The sequence below is a fragment of the Octopus bimaculoides genome, chromosome 4 (genome assembly GCF_001194135.2).
Source record: "Octopus bimaculoides isolate UCB-OBI-ISO-001 chromosome 4, ASM119413v2, whole genome shotgun sequence".
In the NCBI taxonomy this organism is placed as follows: domain Eukaryota; kingdom Metazoa; phylum Mollusca; class Cephalopoda; order Octopoda; family Octopodidae; genus Octopus; species Octopus bimaculoides.
The window spans coordinates 120,964,843-120,983,339 of NC_068984.1; the positions used below are offsets into that span (position 1 = coordinate 120,964,843).

The 18,497-nt window shown below is 33.6% G+C and overlaps 1 protein-coding gene across 1 annotated transcript in view; it reads left to right on the forward strand.

Annotated features, from left to right (window-relative positions):
- The window catches only part of LOC106868131 (collagen alpha-4(VI) chain), a 24,344-nt gene extending 7,521 nt beyond the window's left edge, over positions 1–16,823 (forward strand). The window contains exons 3-5 of the mRNA XM_014913262.2: positions 5,481–5,528; positions 11,795–12,391; positions 15,651–16,823. Coding sequence (XP_014768748.1) covers positions 5,507–5,528; positions 11,795–12,391; positions 15,651–16,243 — 1,212 coding nt within the window. The 5' untranslated portion in view covers positions 5,481–5,506 and the 3' untranslated portion in view covers positions 16,244–16,823. The remainder of the gene's footprint in view (positions 1–5,480; positions 5,529–11,794; positions 12,392–15,650) is intronic.
- Positions 16,824–18,497: the final 1,674 nt, after the last annotated feature.

Genomic DNA, 18,497 nt, shown 5'->3' on the forward strand with positions numbered 1-18,497 from the left:
TTTGTATTTATTTTTACTCGCATATATATATATATATATATATATACACGCACGCACACACACACACAGTTCACAGATATACATATATATGGTTCAATTATTTCAGAAAAAGGTGTATGATTTAGAATATATGCATGGTTTAGAATTAATATTGCATGCACTCTTTTAATTAAATAATAACTCGCATCACACATATTTTGATAAAGTTCCGAAAAAAACATCTTCGTTCTGTCTTCAACATGAACTTCCGCTTTATCACTTTATTCATATATATATATATTCGCATATATGTACACAGACACACACACACACATACACACACACATACACACACACATACACACACACATACACATGCACGCGTGCACGCTCGCACACACACACATACACACACACAAACACACGCATTTTGATCTATATTTGATGTTTCTAATGATAATATCTACTAATTGATTCCTTCCCTTTTTCTAGTTATATTTACTAATTATCAATGCTGCTTCCGTCATATCGCAGAAGTTTATCTAGAGAAAACATTGGTGATTTTTTGACGTGAAAATGTTTGAAATTCAAAACAACATAAAACCAAAACAACGCTCAGCGGGTAGCGTTCGTTTATATTTGTATGTATGTATGTATGTATGTATGTATGTATGTATGTATTGTGTATGTATACGTAAGTATGCATGTGTATATTTATATATGTATGTATATGTATATATATATATGTATGTAAATGTATATATATGTATGTATCTGTATATATATGTTTATGTATATATATATATATATATATATATATATATATATATATATATATATATATATATATATATATATATATATATATATATATACAGTTATATGTATGTGTATGCATATATAAGTATATGTGTGTATATATATACATATATATGTATATGCGTATGTAATACATATATATATGTATATGTATATATATATATATATATACATATACATACGTAACACACACGCACATATATCTCTCTATATATACATGGAGATAGATAGATAGATAGATAGACCGATTGATATAATAACAATAATAAAATTTTGTCCTCAACATTTATATAAATACGTCGAATAGTAACAAATTGTATTATACTGACATTTTCACTTTTTAAACTTACATTTGGAGGACAAAATGTGTCAAGACAATTGTTTTATGTTGAAACAATCTTTTCTACTCTAGGCACAAGGCCCGAAATTTGGGGGAGGGGGCCAGTCGATTACATCGACCCTCGTACGCAACTGATACTTAATTTATCGACCCCGAAAGAATGAAAGGCAAAGTCGACCTCGGCGGAATTTGAACTCAGAAGGTAAAGACAGGCGCAACATCGCTAAGCATTTCTCCCGGCGTGCTAACGTTTCTGCCAGCTCGCTGCCTTATTATGTTGAACCTAATGCTTACTGAAGTAACAAAACAAACCATTTAATATTTTCTACAATGTTTATTGTCAATCAAACAATATTCTATTCAGCTCTCACAAATTTGGTACGTGGGCAGTGTCATCTTCGTAAATAGAGCTATCATTCAATGTGTAATTATTACATCATATGACGGTTATGTTTTTCCTAACATCATTAATGAATTAAATGAAGAGAAAGAGAATGAGAAAGATGTAATGCAAATAGAAATAGAAATTGAGCTACGAGTTCTTTGTAGTGTATGACCTTATAATACTTAACCACAGCTTCGTCAAAATACTTTCGTTACACGCTACACACCATGAAGAGATGCACAAATAGCTGTTGTGGAACAAAGAAACAATGACAGATATAAGGAAAGACAGATAGTAACACATATACAAAAAGAAACAAACAACTCAATCAGTCCACATTAAATAACTTCTACGTCGATATAGTCAGTGATGTAACCTAATTGAAAACGGGAACCAACCATGAAATCTCACTCTATCCTTTTTTTCTCATAAGAATAGTTCATTAAGGAGAATATTCTTTTATTTGTTTCAGTCATTTGACTGCAGTCATGATGTAGCACAGCTTTTAATCGAACCAATCGACCCCAGGAATTATTCTTTGTTAGCCTAGTACTTATTCTATTGGTGTCTTTTGCCGAACTACTAGATTACGGGGGACGTAAACACACCAATCAATCGATGGTATTGGAACACAAACAGATGCACAAATATATACATACATATATATGTGTACGAGGGGCTTCTTTCAGATACCATCTACCAAATCCATTCACAAGCCTTTGGTCGACCCGAGACTATAGTAGAAGACACTTGCCCAAGGTGCTACGCTGTGGGACTGAACCCGGAACCATATGGTTGGGAAGCAAGCTTCTTACTATTCAGCCACTTGATTGGAGAAAAAGGACAGATGTTTTAACAACAGCTGAGCTCGGCTTTTAATAGCTGTAAGATATTTAGGGTGCAGAAAATATTGAAGATATGGATAATTTGTTTCACAAAGCATCTATGCTCTAAATGGATAAGAAATCGTGTAGTTTCTTGTTAACAATAACTGATATTTGAAAAGACAGGGATGAGTAGTATACCCGAACTTTTAGTGGATTCATTTGAAACAGCTGGAGGATTAATTTTCTCTCTCTCTCTCTCTCTCTCTCTCTCTCTCTCTCTCTCTCTCTCTCTCTCTCTCTCTCTCTCCCTCTCCTCTCTCTTTACACACACACACACACACGCACGCACGCACGCATACACGCACACACGCACATACATCCATACAAAAATACGCACATATATATATATGAAAGTATTTTTGTTTGTATGTATGTGTGTATGTATGTATGTATGTATGTGTATGTATGTATGTATGTATGTATGTATGTATTGATCAGTTCAATACTTTAATTTTCAATTAACGATATCAATAATATATTTATCTTTTATCAGAAATTTCTACCATTCTGATTTCATATTATTCAGTTTGCTTTATATGGAATCTTTAGTTTGAACTGAAAGCCAATTAACATTCCAGCAAAGTATACTCAAGTACGAAACCATCTCATAAAAATATGTCGATTAAAAGAATTACAAATACCCAAGTTGATATTTAATTAAATATATATTTTTCACCGCTATTAATAACTTTTAATGCTTTTTCAATGACTTATTAATAATAGAACTCTAATGATTTTGAGATAAACGACAGTAGATTTCATGTCTTGCAATAGATCACTAAGAGCATTCATTTTGTCAAAGCGTGTTGATATCGCCGTTGACAACAAAACTAGATGGTGATGTGATAATTGCTTAGTAGCAATGTGTTATTGGGTTGTCCGGAAAGTTCGTGCCGATTTATAGCAGCTTACCTTTCGACTTATTTTAGAACATAGTCGAGTCCATAAAATAGGATTTGACTACACCTCCATTTAGAGCACAGTTTAAGCTATCTTCTCGTGGAAGAAGGTTTATGTTCTTCCAACCTGTGTTAATTCTGTAACCCTTTAAAAGGGAAGATAAGAAAGTTCATTTTCGGCACTTGATGTTTTTCTTTTTCCGTAAAGGGAAAATTGCCTCACAAGCAACCAAAGAAATATGCCCAGTTTGTGATGACGTTTCTTTATCCGAAAGAACTGCACGGAAGTGGTTCGCAAGGTTCCGAGCTGGAGATTGTAGCCTTATTGATAAAGAGCGATCAGGCAGACCATCCACTACAGATGATGACTAAATCAAGTAAGTAATTGAGAATAACCCACATTGCACAACCCGAGAATTGGCAGAAAGCCTCAACCTATCAAAATTCGTCGTTCATGGTAAAGCTTGGGTACACAATTCGCTACAATGTTTGGGTACCACATGAGTTGAGTGAGAAGAACCTTTTGGAAAATCGGCACGGACTTTCCGGACAACCTAATATTATGTATTCTTTCAAACTAATCCTATCAAACGAAAAGAAGTGCTGTGTAATGCACTTGATGTAAAAGTTACCCGGGCACAAAGCCACTGTTGACTCCACGTAACATTGATATATAAATAAGTTATTAACGAGCTCAAAACCGAAACAAAAGAAAAACAAGCATATGAGGAGCATTTCCAATCTTATCGAATTGTCTCAGATTATCTGCAGACAATTCGTGAGGCACATACGTACCTACCAGTGAGTATTAAAAAACATATCACTTGTAAAGTATAGATGCATTACGTCTGGATACGATGGCAATCGATAGCAGGGAAGACTTTAAGTCGATATGGTCTACCTTTTATATACCTACTAACTGGCCCCGTGCCGTCAAAAATGACGGCTAATTGTAGTATTTTATATATGAATATGGATGGTAAATCAAATTAATACACTTGTCAGTGTTCACATACATTCACATATGTATACGCACGCACGCACACACACACACACACACACATACTCACACAGAGTTGAAACGCTGTTTGATTTTTCTTTTCAGCGTTGAATGTTCACCATCCTACCAGTTTTCCATCACCCCTTCCTTCCTTATTCATCTATCGCCCCTTCCTTTCTCATTCATATGTTATGACGGAGAAAAACAAGTTTTATTATAGTAAATACAGAAGAGCGCTGAGAATCAAGTGATCAGCCGAAATACACAAAGAAAACAAAACGTTTATGGGAAATCTAGGTTAATCTGAGAAATCTAGGGCTATTCACTGGTACTTCAATAACATTGTCGATATGGTGTACATTTCATATACCTCTGCAAAGGAGCACCGAGAATTAAGTGACCAGTCGAAATATACAAAGAAAACAAAAGTTGATGGTAAATCTAGGGCTACGTACTGGTACGTCAATAACATTGTCATTTAAATATTTTACTCCCATAAATCTATTCTCAGGCAGTCGAATTTATGCTATTGACTTGTAAGAATTGAGAGAAGCTGGCAATATACTTATCGCAGCAAGGGTAGTAAGGTGGCAAAAGCAACAGGATAAATGCCTCTAGTCTTTTAGTTTGAATTCTGCCAAATGAACATTTTCGTTGTCTATACATCCTTCAGTGAGATGAATAACAGTAACATATTACGTCGAATTATACAATTGTAATATTAGTGAATGAATATGTATTATTAAATTTAGGGTTTAGAATAAAGGGAAAATAAAGGAACCCGTAAATATGACAAACTATCAATTAACTATTGGCTTTTCTATTTGGACATGATAGGCTCTGTAATATCTATAAGTGTGTATGTGTGTGTCACACGCGTATGTAAGTAATGTATGTATGTATACATGATTATGTATGTATAATGTATAAATATACTTTTTTCATATATGTGTATATGCGTATATAAATTTGTCTATATCTATGTATCACTTTATTCATCTGTCTGTCTTTCTATCTCTCAATTATATATATATATATATATATATATATATATATATATATATATATATATATATATATATATATATATATGCATACATATATACAACTCGATGTTCCATGTTTGCTGTGTAGATTCTAGATATAATTTTGTTTTGTTTTTATTGAACAGTAGCTGAAAAGAGCGATTACATCGACATGGACGTCAGTGAAGAACCGGGTAAAGCTAATTTATACTTTATATCTTTCAGAATGATTGCATGGAATGGCCATCAGCAGTCTCTGAAGCGGATATCGAATTATTACCAAACCCAAGAATTAATTAATTGCAGTTTTACTAAATGTCTCTCATTGTTTACATATCCCTCCTTGCAATATGTATCCCATATTCCTTCTTAAAACACATCTAATCATTTCTATTCACGATTTTGTATTTTATTTAATTTTCATCCTTTACTATTTCATTAATTACTATCCATTCTTTCCTGCCTGTTATCTCTCTTCTTTCCATTTCCTCGTCTCTAATTTCCTTTTCTTTTTCTCTTCTCCTTATGTACATATTACATAGAGATACCAGTGGAGGTGCAATGACCCAGTGATTAGGGCAGCGGACTCGCGGTCATAGGATCGCGGTTTCGATTCCCAGACCGGGCGTTGTGAGTGTTTATTGAGCGAAAACACCTAAAGCTCCACGAGGGTCCGGCATGGGATGGTGGCGAACCCTGCTGTACTCTTCCACCACAACTTTCTCTCACTCTTACTTCCTGTTGTGCCTGTAATTCGAAGGGTCAGCCTTGTCACACTGTGTCACGCTGAATATCTCCGAGAACTACGTTAAGGGTACACGTGTCTGTGGAGTGCTCAGCCACTTGCACGTTAATTTCACGAGCAGGCTGTTCCGTTGATCGGATCAACTGGAACCCTCGACGTCGTAAGCGACGGAATGCCAACACACATAGAGATACCACAGAATGACCAAGTGGTTAAATAGTTTGCTCGACAGCAAACTATTAGCTTGACTAGATCGCTGATTCAACATCATTGAGTGGCATATTAGTCAAATGCCATTTTCGTTAGTCTCGACCTATAACTTGTGAATGAAAATTTGGAGATGGAACTATGTAAAGGCCTGTCGATTACATTATACTTGTAATTCGAAAATAACAACATCGTCCTTCGTGTCACATGACACTGATTCTGCTTAGGAATGACGTTTAGGGGACACACAATGGAATGTTCATCCATTAAGATGTAAATCTAGGAGCGGACACTTCAGTTGAATGAGCGACTGGATCTTCATCAAAACTCAGAGATCCAACACCACTTAGAGATGATATTACGTTTCTAACAGAAAGCAAAGAATAACTAGTATTTGCATTTCTTATAAAGAAATATTGCCAGAAGTGCTTCAATAGCTTATCGTAAAGCAAAAAGTGTGTCTTCAAGGGAAGAATTATATAATGCTTTATTTTATAGTAGTAATAGTAATAGTAGTAGTAGTCCGGCAAGAAATGACGAAAATATAGGTAGCATATACAATAGTTTGTTCTTAAACAATTAAATGATGAATCGAATGCTACAAACAGTTATTGTTTAGATACAGATCGGAATTCATTGAGCAGATATATGTCGTTAAATTTGCTTCTTTTTTTATATCAAAAACTTTCTTAGCTGGCAGAAGCATTAGCACGCCGGGCTAAATGCTAAGCGGTGTTTTGTCTGTCTTTACGTTCTGAATTCAAATTCCACCGAGGTCGACTTTGCCTTTCATCATTTCAGGGTCGATAAATTTAGTACCAGTAGCGTACTTGGGTCGATCTAACCGACTTCCCCTCTCCACAAAATTTCGGGCCTTGTGCCTAGAGTAGAAAAGAATATATCTTTCCTTATTTAAAATAATAGATTGTGATCTGGTGGAGATTCAACTGCTACTTCTTGCAAAGTGATTGACAGTGTAGAGCTCCTTCATTAACTTCATCATATGACTTTTTTATTTTATTTTAGTGGCAGATGAATTGACTTTCTTATGATGAACTGACCTTGTTGTGATTAGCGATTTTTTCTGGAACTAAGGTTGGTAAAAGCGTAAATGCCTAACGAAGGCAGTTGTAGAAGAGAGTATAAGTTCATATTTTTTATATTCTTATACTTGGGAAAAAAAGATATGAAAGGAGGAATATTATAAAGTAATTTCGTCCAAGAATCAAATTAGCTACCTGAGATGATCAGTATTGCAAGGAGAAAAAGTTTAATATTTACATTAGTCACATTCTGAATTAGAGCTGTAATACCCCTAACGGTGTCTGTTGTAAAATGTCAATTACTATTTCTGTACTTCATTGAAAATGAATTTAGGCTTTTTAAAGTGCAATGTTCAAAGCTAATTTTTTTTATAGTTAGGTAATGAAACGCAAATTTTCTTGAAGCTGCTATGATTATATCAGTAGAGTCAATTAGTCAAAAAAATAATTCAATACGGGCAAGTATGTCAATGAAAAGTTATTACGTGCAGCTTGTTTAAAACGTAGATAAAAAGGAACAATGAAACTTATTAACGTCTGTAGTAACAATTGGTTCTGTATAAACTATAAGAGTGACAATAACATAGGAAAAATAGCATAAACCCAGAATAAATTACAATAGAAAAAATACGGTTTCAAAACGAAAACTATAATTTGAAAAGTTTTTAGAGTAGTTACGTGGAAACAAAAAATTCGAATAAGACTTTCACAATTTGAATGCTTGATGGTCATTGCTAAACAGAAACAGTTTACACATAATTTAGACATACTTTAGATACAATTTATATATAATATAATGCAAATGCATCGTAAAAGTATCTGTAGACAATGAGTGAACTATTCTAGGCCCCTCTCTTTCTCTCTCTTTCTTTCCTTCTCTCTCCCTTTCTCTCTCTTTCTTTCCCCATCTCTCTCTCCCTCTCTGTCCCTTCCTCTTTCTCAGTCTTGTTATCAGTGTAACGTTAGATTATTTCAACGCAAATTACGTCTTGTAATACACAACAAATAAAGATGCTCGTAGCTTCAAAATATACAAATGGCATACATATATTTGACAGAAAATATTAATGTCAGGCAAGTTTCTTTGATATGCACAGTATAAACCCGCGTACACATAACAGAGCATATATTTATGATTTTAAAGGCCACACACAAAACAGAAAATATAGATGATAGTATAGATTTATATGTATAGAATTGCAGAAGAAATATAACATCAGCTGTATAAAATGTTACCGAATTATGTTTGTATTAACCAATGCAAAATAATAATGAATTGAAGTAATGTATTCTATAAAGGTATTTTAACATTTGTTCTATGGTATGAACGTAAAGGCTGACATTAATATTAATAATGCTGTTCCCTCTATGTTTATACCCCCGTAGGCAACAAAGAAATAAATATTAATAATGCTTATCATCCATTGATTGCTATCTTTCATCCGAAAAACTTTAGAAAATGGTAGTTGTATTGGAACATAGGATAAATATATCAATAGTTACCGTTTTCTTTTTACTCACACCCAGTTTTTAACTACTACTTAATTGGTAAATTCTTAATAAAAAGGAAACATTACTTATCATTCTTAATTGGATGCAATTAATTCATTGCGTGTGCGGATGTATACATTAATTTTCATGATGATAGTCTCAACGTAACAATTCCCATAAGTTCAGGCTTATCTTTTTAATTAAGATAAACTGAACTTATAAGGATTTAACTAAGTAAATAGTTTCTCTTTATACTCAAAAAGTTAGTCTAATTTGTTCTCATCATATCGAAATAAACCTCGTTGGTAATATAATGCTTTATTTCTTCTTTTTGTCTCTAGAAGCATTATCTGCACATTTCTATTTCTTCCTGCTGATCTCAAATATGTTTCATCCCTTCCATTAAAATTCCAACGGCGCGCACTATTGTTCTAAACTTCTGCACTTATAGTTAGTTACTAAAGAAACATTGCTAGTACAATAGCTAACGTACCAGCGTAGAATGCAAGCTTCCGGAGAACTGAAACTCTACGAGATTTTCATTTCCGATGTCGACTCATAAATTTTATTTACTATGTTAGTGCTATTGCAAATAAAATAAAATAAAATAAAATAAATAAATAGAAATATAAAACCTCACAACTGCCATTTATTCTTCCTCTAATCTCTGTGGCAATGATTATCAGTTTATGTCATTACCTTCAAAGAACAATCAGTTGTTGAGGTCGAATAAAGACATTTTTCTTTTTATTGAGTGTTGTGTTAAAAAAAAAAAAGAGAAATAACGAAGCATCAGCTCATATTTCATATAATCAAGTCCACAGCGAAATGCCTGTAGTAGTTGAGCAAGACAAATTATCTAGGTGGATATTTACTTAATGCTAGAAAACTAAAAGTACATACTTTCCTTTGGACCTCTAAAATTCATGAAGAGGTTTATTTTATCTTTAACGCATGTCGCCACTAAATCTTTCCATGCACCAAACCTATTTCATATTTTCTTCTTACACCAAAAAGCATGGCTAAATTTCTTATCTCTCACATCATTGTCCATCATTCAATATTTACCATATTTCTTATTTTGTCGTGTCGAGCGGTGTTAAGAGAGAGGTAAACTTCCACCGATACCGTATCACAGTTCAGTTTCGATTCTGGGTCGAAGCCGTTCCACTTAACATACATTATTAATGTCATCGGGAAATTCATGAAACTTAAAGCAACCCTTTTCACCACTTTTTAAACTATAAATTTTCTCAGTCTAATCAAAGGATATCAATATTTCAAATTTATGAATACATGTCACTGGCTGCTATTTTGTGCTATATTTTTTATACGAATGTTATATTATGTTTAATAGCGTAAGTATGCCGTCAAATATTTCTAATTCACATTCCCTAGATTCAATTTCAGATTCTTAACACAAATTTGCCTTATAGTTATTTATTTTGACTTTTGCTGATTTTCTGAGTGCTTTCGTTTCCTTAATTTGCATACTTTTATATGATTTTTTTTAAATTTGCATTACAATATAATATATTTAAACCAATAAAAGGTAAAGATCTCCATTGGATACTTCAATGTTCCACTTCATTTGATTTAGTAGTTTATCTTCGAGCAACGAACGTCAAAATCAACACCTCTTCCTTTTTTCTTTCTTTCTTTCTTTCTTTCTATTAATACAGAAAAATATATAAAGTTTGTTCTAGTTTGATCATTCCTAGCAAGTATAGAATCTTGGTAAATATGCGAATGGTCTTAAAATAGCTGTTTTCTCGAAGTACAAGTCTCGAAATTCGTAAATATTCCCTTCAGTTAACATGATTTATGGATTAAAATACATGTTTCATTTTCTGTATTTATTATGATTTCTGGTCTGTTGGACATTATTTCAAAGCCTGCATATGAGGTAAATACTAAACTCTATGTTGCCCTGAAGATTTCTTGACACTTGCAGGCTTTGTTTCGTAATACTTGAGACATTTTCGGTTGAAATCTACAGTTGCATAGTTAGTCTTACACACTACCCCTATTTTCAACGTCTTGCATTTTAGATATTCTCAAAATAGCCAACACAATTCATTGAAATGGCCTTTTCCTTTCTTTCAGTCTAAATATTACACTACATTCTGAGTTCAATTCAAGCTGAGGTCATCTTGTTTTTCTTTTTGTTAATTGCTATCATATATATTAACACAAACTCACTGAATTAAACTTCCCCTGATAAACATTAGCCATGTGTCAATACAATTATAAGCATTCTATTTCCTGTATATACTTTTTATTTTCATATTTACTTTCAAATACATTTGAGGTTCATTAACAATGGCTTACGTTTTACACAGTGCATTTTGGTGTTTGACAATATACAAGTACAATCTTTTCTTTATTATCTTCAAATTATTATACTGTTTTTTCCTTATATTCAGATTTATTTATCTATTCATTCATTTATTTACTTTTGAGCTTATTCATTTAGCTAAGACAATTATATTTGTGTATAATTAAAATTACTGATCGCACTAACTTCTTCTTCTTCTTCTTCTTCTTCTTCTTCTTCTTCTTCTTCTTCTTCTTCTTCTTCTTCTTCTTCTTATTATTATTATTATTATTATTATTATTATTATTATTATTATTATTATTATTATTATTATTATTATTATTATTATTATTATTATTCAACATCCCTTTCAGCTTTGAGTTCAAATCCTTGCATTCCAGCTCTGACCAACCCATTTTTAAGCACTTTCTGATCCTTCGTTCTCTTTGTAATGAAGAGGTTAAACTGCCGTTTAATGAAAATTTGTGTTATTTGTAGCAGGTTATGCGACTACGCAGAGGCTTTATCATTGGTTCATTTATGCCAATATTGTCGCCTCTGGAGGTACTGTTGCTGTTGTAGTTGTTATTGCTTTTCACAAATATAATTGATTCCAATTTTTCTTTTAATTCTCTCTTTAATCACAAAAAAAAACAGCTTGCTCGAACAAGAAAGTAGACATTCTATTTCTGTTGGACAGCTCTTCCAGTATTCGTGACGTGAACTTGAAGAAGCAAGTAAATGTTGTGAGATTAATGATACGAAGATTTGACGTGGGTCCCGACAAGACTCGAGTCGGAGTATCTATTTACAGTCACGAATATCTCCCTATATTTAAGATAGGGGAATTGAAAACAAGTGCGGAAGTCCTTTATAACATGAAAAATGTCATTTATATCGGCGGAGGGACAAAGACTGGAAAGGCTCTCGAAAAAGTAAGGACACAATCATTTAATATCGATAAAAAACGTCCTGGGGTAGGCAAAATCCTTGTTGTATTTACCGATGGACAATCAAGCGATTATGAAAAAACTAGAGAAGAAGCTTACCTATTGAAAAAGTCCGGAGTCAAAATATTCGTAGTCAGCATTGGTCCGAATATTGATCCGGTTGAAATCAGAGACATTGCTAGTGAACCTTCCAAGGAGTTCATCCACAATGCAGCAACATTTGATGCAGTGATGCAAAGTACTGAAATTCTAACCCGTAAAACATGCGCAGCTCCGATGCAGAGCACTCCAAAAGACCAGACTTGTAAGTTGCTCATTTGTTTGTTTTTCTTTATTGCTATGAACCTATATGCCTTATACTAAGGCTCAATCAGTATAAGACTATAACTGAATAAGGGGTATTGAATAACTGAATAAGGGGTATTGAATAACTGAATATATTTGTGTATAATTAAAATTACTGATCACTGAATAAGACTGATTAAGGGGTATTGAATAACTGAAAAAAGGGTATTGCAGTAAATGTGATCCCTAAATTCACCCAGGTTATGAAATCCACTAAGTCCAAATTTAATTTTCATTTCTCCCGTATCGACGATATAAAATAACATTAAAATACTGAGATCGATATAATCGACACAATCCGTTTTTACAAATAGATGAACTTCTATCCTTTTCAGAAAACAAAATATATTTTAGATGTCTATTTTAAGACGTGGATTCGTAAAGAAATCCAAAGAAGATTCGCATTTGATGAAAATGCTAGGTGCTTAAATAATTAGAAGACTCTTTGTTGCTGTTGTTGTTAGCTGTTACAGTACTGCTTCATTGCCAAGATTGTTTGAATACAAAATTGCTTATCCAAAAACAACACTGGTCAATCACACAGTAGCCAACTACTCTGATCTGAGTGCTATAGTTTTAATGATTGGATTACAGTCAATTATATTTTTACCAATAATTGGAAACTACCGCAGTAGGCTTACTAACCAATTCCTCTGAGTGACAGAATTAGAGAGAGAGAGAGAGAGGGAGGAGAGAGAGTGAGGGGGAGGAGAGAGAGAGAGAGCATCTATGTGTGTATATGTATATTTGTATACAACAACTATATAATGTGTATGCATCATATGTATGCGTTAAAAATGCATATATGTATTATGTAAACGAAGCGTATGATATGGTGCCTTTCTGTTACTGTTTTTGTGTCATTGGAAGCATTTTTATCATTGACACAAGGAGTTGATGGAATTCTTATACAGCTGAGAATGCATCTATTAATTATAGGCCGTGTGCTTATTTTCAGAAACCAGTCTAGAAATATTTCAAACAAGTATTTATATTATTAGTTTATTTATAGTATAGAATTATTTTAGTCGAATAGTCGATTTATTTTATTAACGATCTAGAGTATGAAGAGCAACAGCTATGACCTTTGCACAACTTCTCAGTCTGGTGATATAGCTTACGAATGGTTGTAGAACAGCTCGTCTATGAAAGAAATCATTGAGGAGAGAATTAAAACAAACGTTTCAGTTCTGGTCTAAGAAGGATTGGAGAAAGTAACTAGTGCGGTATCTGAAGGGTAAAACACTTTAGGGGTAGCAAGAACAGAAAAGACAAATGTGTCGGCAACTAGGTAGCTGACAAGAACAATAGTCGATCTAGACCGGACAGAAACCAGAAAATAGGCATGGCAGTGAGTTGTTTGCACTAGTGAGTAAATCTCTGCCATATAGTCTTTTGGGTGAGGTTCCGAATATTCGTGTATGCAGTAGCTGCACTAGCTGTAGTAATAGCAGCAGCAGTAGCAGTAGCAGGAGTAGAAACAATAGCGAGAATGACCCAGATAGAGGAACAGTCCTTCAATATATGTATCATTTTTGTTTTGTAGAGGAGAGAAACTGATCAGAGCTGAAGTGGTTCCTGTTCTTACAAGGGCTTCCTAGTCTCTCGAGCAAAGGTTTGGCAATATTGTATGTGTTAGGGTGTCATAAAAAAATAAAAAGAATGCTATGAAACACTCTCGTTAGAGAGATGACTGCTTACAGAGCCAGGTTGATTACGAAATGATGGTTAGGGCATTATGAAATCTTAACAAGAATTCTTTTAACAACGGACAAATAGCACTGTTACAAATTGGAATATAGGAAAATCTGTAGGTTGCAGAGTGCACAAAGGTGTATCCTTTGATACCTTGGTTGTTGATTTGCTGACACGCTTTGGTGAAGGAGCATCACAAATTCGATAATTATTGGTGAATGCATTCGGGTATTATAAACAATGTTATTTTCATGCAGTTTCAACATTAACGTAATTATATTCCAGGGAAGGGTCCAGTCATTTGAATAGCTGTGTGGAAAGGGTAGCAAGTGAATCATCTTTTGCTGCTGGAGCTAATCGTCATAGATTACTTAGTGTTTACACTTAGCTCGTGTAATATATTATCAGGTTAAGTAGCCCATCTTTCAGTGAATGACGGCTATTTTCTCCATCATTTGTAATATAAAAATGTAAATATTCGAAGATATTTAATCTGACGTTCTACTGATTCAGTGAATTCAACGTTTTTCTAGTTCGCCACCGTCTCACCCTTCTTAGTATTACTGCAGTCCCACCACTAGAAATTATTGAAATTTTTCAGATTAATTCAAGCAAAATGAATTTCTTGTTCTGTAAAATTTAAGAGCCACGAATTAACTAAGACTCAGCTTATTAGAGAAACGAATAATATCAAATAGAGACAAAATTAATCACCACATTCAATTCTCAAACTGTTGAATTATCTTGGTTGAATTATCCAGAGTTGATTTCTCATCTTTTGATTGCAAACAATTTATTATAAACTACCGACTTAATAAGCTCGCATCCTCATGGAATTTAACAGGTATGTATTTATAATTATTGTAAGTAATGTAATATTGAATTGTAGAATAGGTTGGCAGTTATACAAAATGCCTTTTTGCATTTAAGTTCCCTTTAATTCTCATATTAAAAATTCTAATTAATCACTTTCACAGGCCTTTGTTTCCCATTGATTATGGTTACCTCCATGTTTAATGGATGAATAAGAAATCTCTGAATAAAGACACTAATCTATCGCATATTGCTCAAACTGCATTTGGAACTGAACTCAAAACTATAAGGCAATGGATTTACAATCCTCCCGTGTATTTCACTGTAATGATCGATTATATAACATGGTGATATTGATGTCACTCGTGCAAAACCCGAAAATTTACAGGAAAATTTATGTTGAAAAGAAGTGGGCAGAGATGGGTCTGGCTCAAAGCTTGTAGTAGAGTGATCTCCAATAAAAATACTACAATGACGAGGTGGAGACATTTAACATGGCAGGCTGATTGGCCATTAGGACTTTGAAAGCTCATAGTTTTGTTTATGAACAGTTCGTACTACCAGTAACAAGAAACAAACCATCAACCCCTTGCTTGGTTGTCGGTTAACACTAACTAGATTATCTGAACTTTTGTTTTAATACAGTAATAAATATTAAAGATGTTATCTTTAATTTATTTTTTAATCAATTTCTTTTATTTTATTTTCAGTGTGCAATGCCACGCAACCAACAGATGTAATATTTATGATCAGCAGAAATCGATTTGGCCAATGGAAAACTAATAAGATTCTCCAAGTAGCTTCTGAGCTTATTAAAAGACTTGGTGCCGGAGGCCCTTTCCAAATTGGTGTTACTTTTGACGAATGTCCTGCAGACCAAGATATATCAGTCGGTTCAATTGATGACACAAATGAACTTATCGAGCGAATGATGAGCGTTAAGTCCAGACCATTAAGTAGTATGTTCCGACGAATTCATGAAGATATATTTTCCAGCGGTGGATCATATTCATCAACAGGTGGGGATGCTCGTAAGGTCGCCTTCGTTTTTATCGACAGTAGTGTAGAATTGGACGAACGTGACCTTTCAGATGAGATAAAAAAAGTTTTATTGGATGGAATCAGTATCTACGCAGTTGCAATAGGCGAGGATATACATATGCCACTTTTATACAGACATGTTGCCAAAGGGGAAAACGTTATTACAGTAAACTCCTACGACACCCTGAAAGATTCTTTGCCATCGCGTTTTATAAGTAGAATCTGTACACGTGCCGCCTCTTCAGGTTTCTTTTCATTGTAGAATATATATATACTATGTTTCGAAAGTTCATCAATTGCTTCCACAGACAACTTTCACACAAGTATTTTAAACTCCATTTTAGGAGATAAACCTTTATTGTTTGAAATTACAATCACAGAAAAGAAAAAGACACAAAAATGACACAACTAGAAACAAGCAGCAAAATTGGAAGCTGAAAATATAGAACTGTTTTTCTTTCGTATGCTTAACATTTCTATGGGATATTTTTTTATATTTTCATATATACAAAACTGTTTGTACTTTATTACAATTTGTACTTTATCGACAATAGTCGTACTTTTTCACCTTCTTCCAATTTATTTTAATACTAAATATGTTCTTCGAAAATAAAAAGAATGGTAAATCAACGTCGTTTAAAACATGAACGAGGAAGATTGAACAAAAATGCAAGATTACGATACAACAGTTTGTCAAAGCCACGTGTTAATACTGTAAAAAAAAAATGGGCCTTGTGAATGTGTCACCTTTATACAAGTTGCTTCAATGGCTTTGTGAATAATTTCCATGGTACGTGTGTAAGAATTAAACTTTTTAATAAAATGTTATTTTTGTAATGAGAGATTCCATGATTTCTACTGTTGGTTTTGATTTGAAACTATTGCTCTTATCATATGTTTAACAAAATAATTACTTATTTTACTGACCAACGAATATATTCCTATTTCAGAACATGTTACTATAAACTAGCCTCGTTTGTAGATCTACCATGTTAATATAAATATAGATACATTTTATATTTAGAACAAAACAATTGTTCTAAACATCCTGAGATATAAATATATCGCAACACGAAGCCATAATTCATTTCATCACAGGAATTTTCTTATCTTTCCGACAAACAGTTGTTGGAATACAATAGGATATAGCAATGTTTTGTTAATAATATGGCTCCCAGAAGTGAATTTGTCCATTGTAGGAACTGAATCATTAGCAGTTATACTAACAATTTATGTTCCTATGAAATCCTGTAATTAACAGAGAAAGTGAAAGGCTAATTCTGCATTTTTTCCTAGAAAGAATGAAATTCGAAGCTATAATCAGCTTCAGCAAACACTTATAAGATACGGATGGTACAAATATAGCATTGTGTATTAAACCAAACTGGTGTAAAAGATCTCATCACAACATATTTATAATGATTATTGATTCAAAGTGTACGTGATGTATTTCACTTTAAAACTCCTTACAGACAAACACACGTACGCACTCTCACACACATACGCGCGCGCACGCTTGAAGGCAGGGCGCAAGAGTGTCTATGTGGTAAGGCAACAACGTGGCTTCGGTTTTTACTTCCACTATACAGGACAAGTGTCGTCTATTAACTACGGCCTCGAGCAACCAATAACTTGTGAGAATTTCGTAGTAGAAAGTGTTTATATAATATATATATATATATGTGTGTGTGTGTGTGTGTGTGTGTGTGTGTGTGTATGTGTGTGTGTGTGTGTGTGTGTAGGCTTACACACACACATACATATATATGTATATATATATATATATATATATATACGTTTATGAATTTGTTTTCCCCGATTCTTGATGTGAAATCATCTGTTGAAACATATATCATTATTATATTTCGAGATGGTCATTTTTTTCTTGAAAAATAAACACACGCACTATATATTCGTTCTACACACTATACAAAGACAGAATGGTGTAAACAGAACTGGAGGAGACATGTGAGATGGAAGAGTCGCTGAAGCGATCACAGGTGTGTGACGAAATATTTCCAGACAATAGACATAAAATAAAACAAAGACAATAATAAATGAGTGAAAAACGAATACGTAGTGCCTGCGTTTATTGACAAAGACAATGATCATCCCGAAATATAACAATATAACGTACACTCTACTGTTAAGTATACGTTAGTACTCTATCTCTTCTTGAGATTTTATAACTACCTACTTTGCTTCTTGCTAATCAGTGATCGATGGTCATTATGTGTACAATATATCGCTGGCAGAAGCGGATCTTGGCTATCACTCTATTGTGTAGGTGCGCACCACTGACGAAGAGCCAGCTAACTCGAAATTGGGCCAGTCGTGCGATCCTGTTAACTGATGAAGGTTAGTAGGTGTTCGCCCCTCTTGTTAGCGATATATTGTATGTAAAGGATGCAGAATATTGCATCAAAAACCAGCTGGCTGAGAATCTGCCTGGGGTTAAACTAGTAGTAAAATTCACCTGCTACTTTGATGTGGCAACTCGCTCTACTATATATATA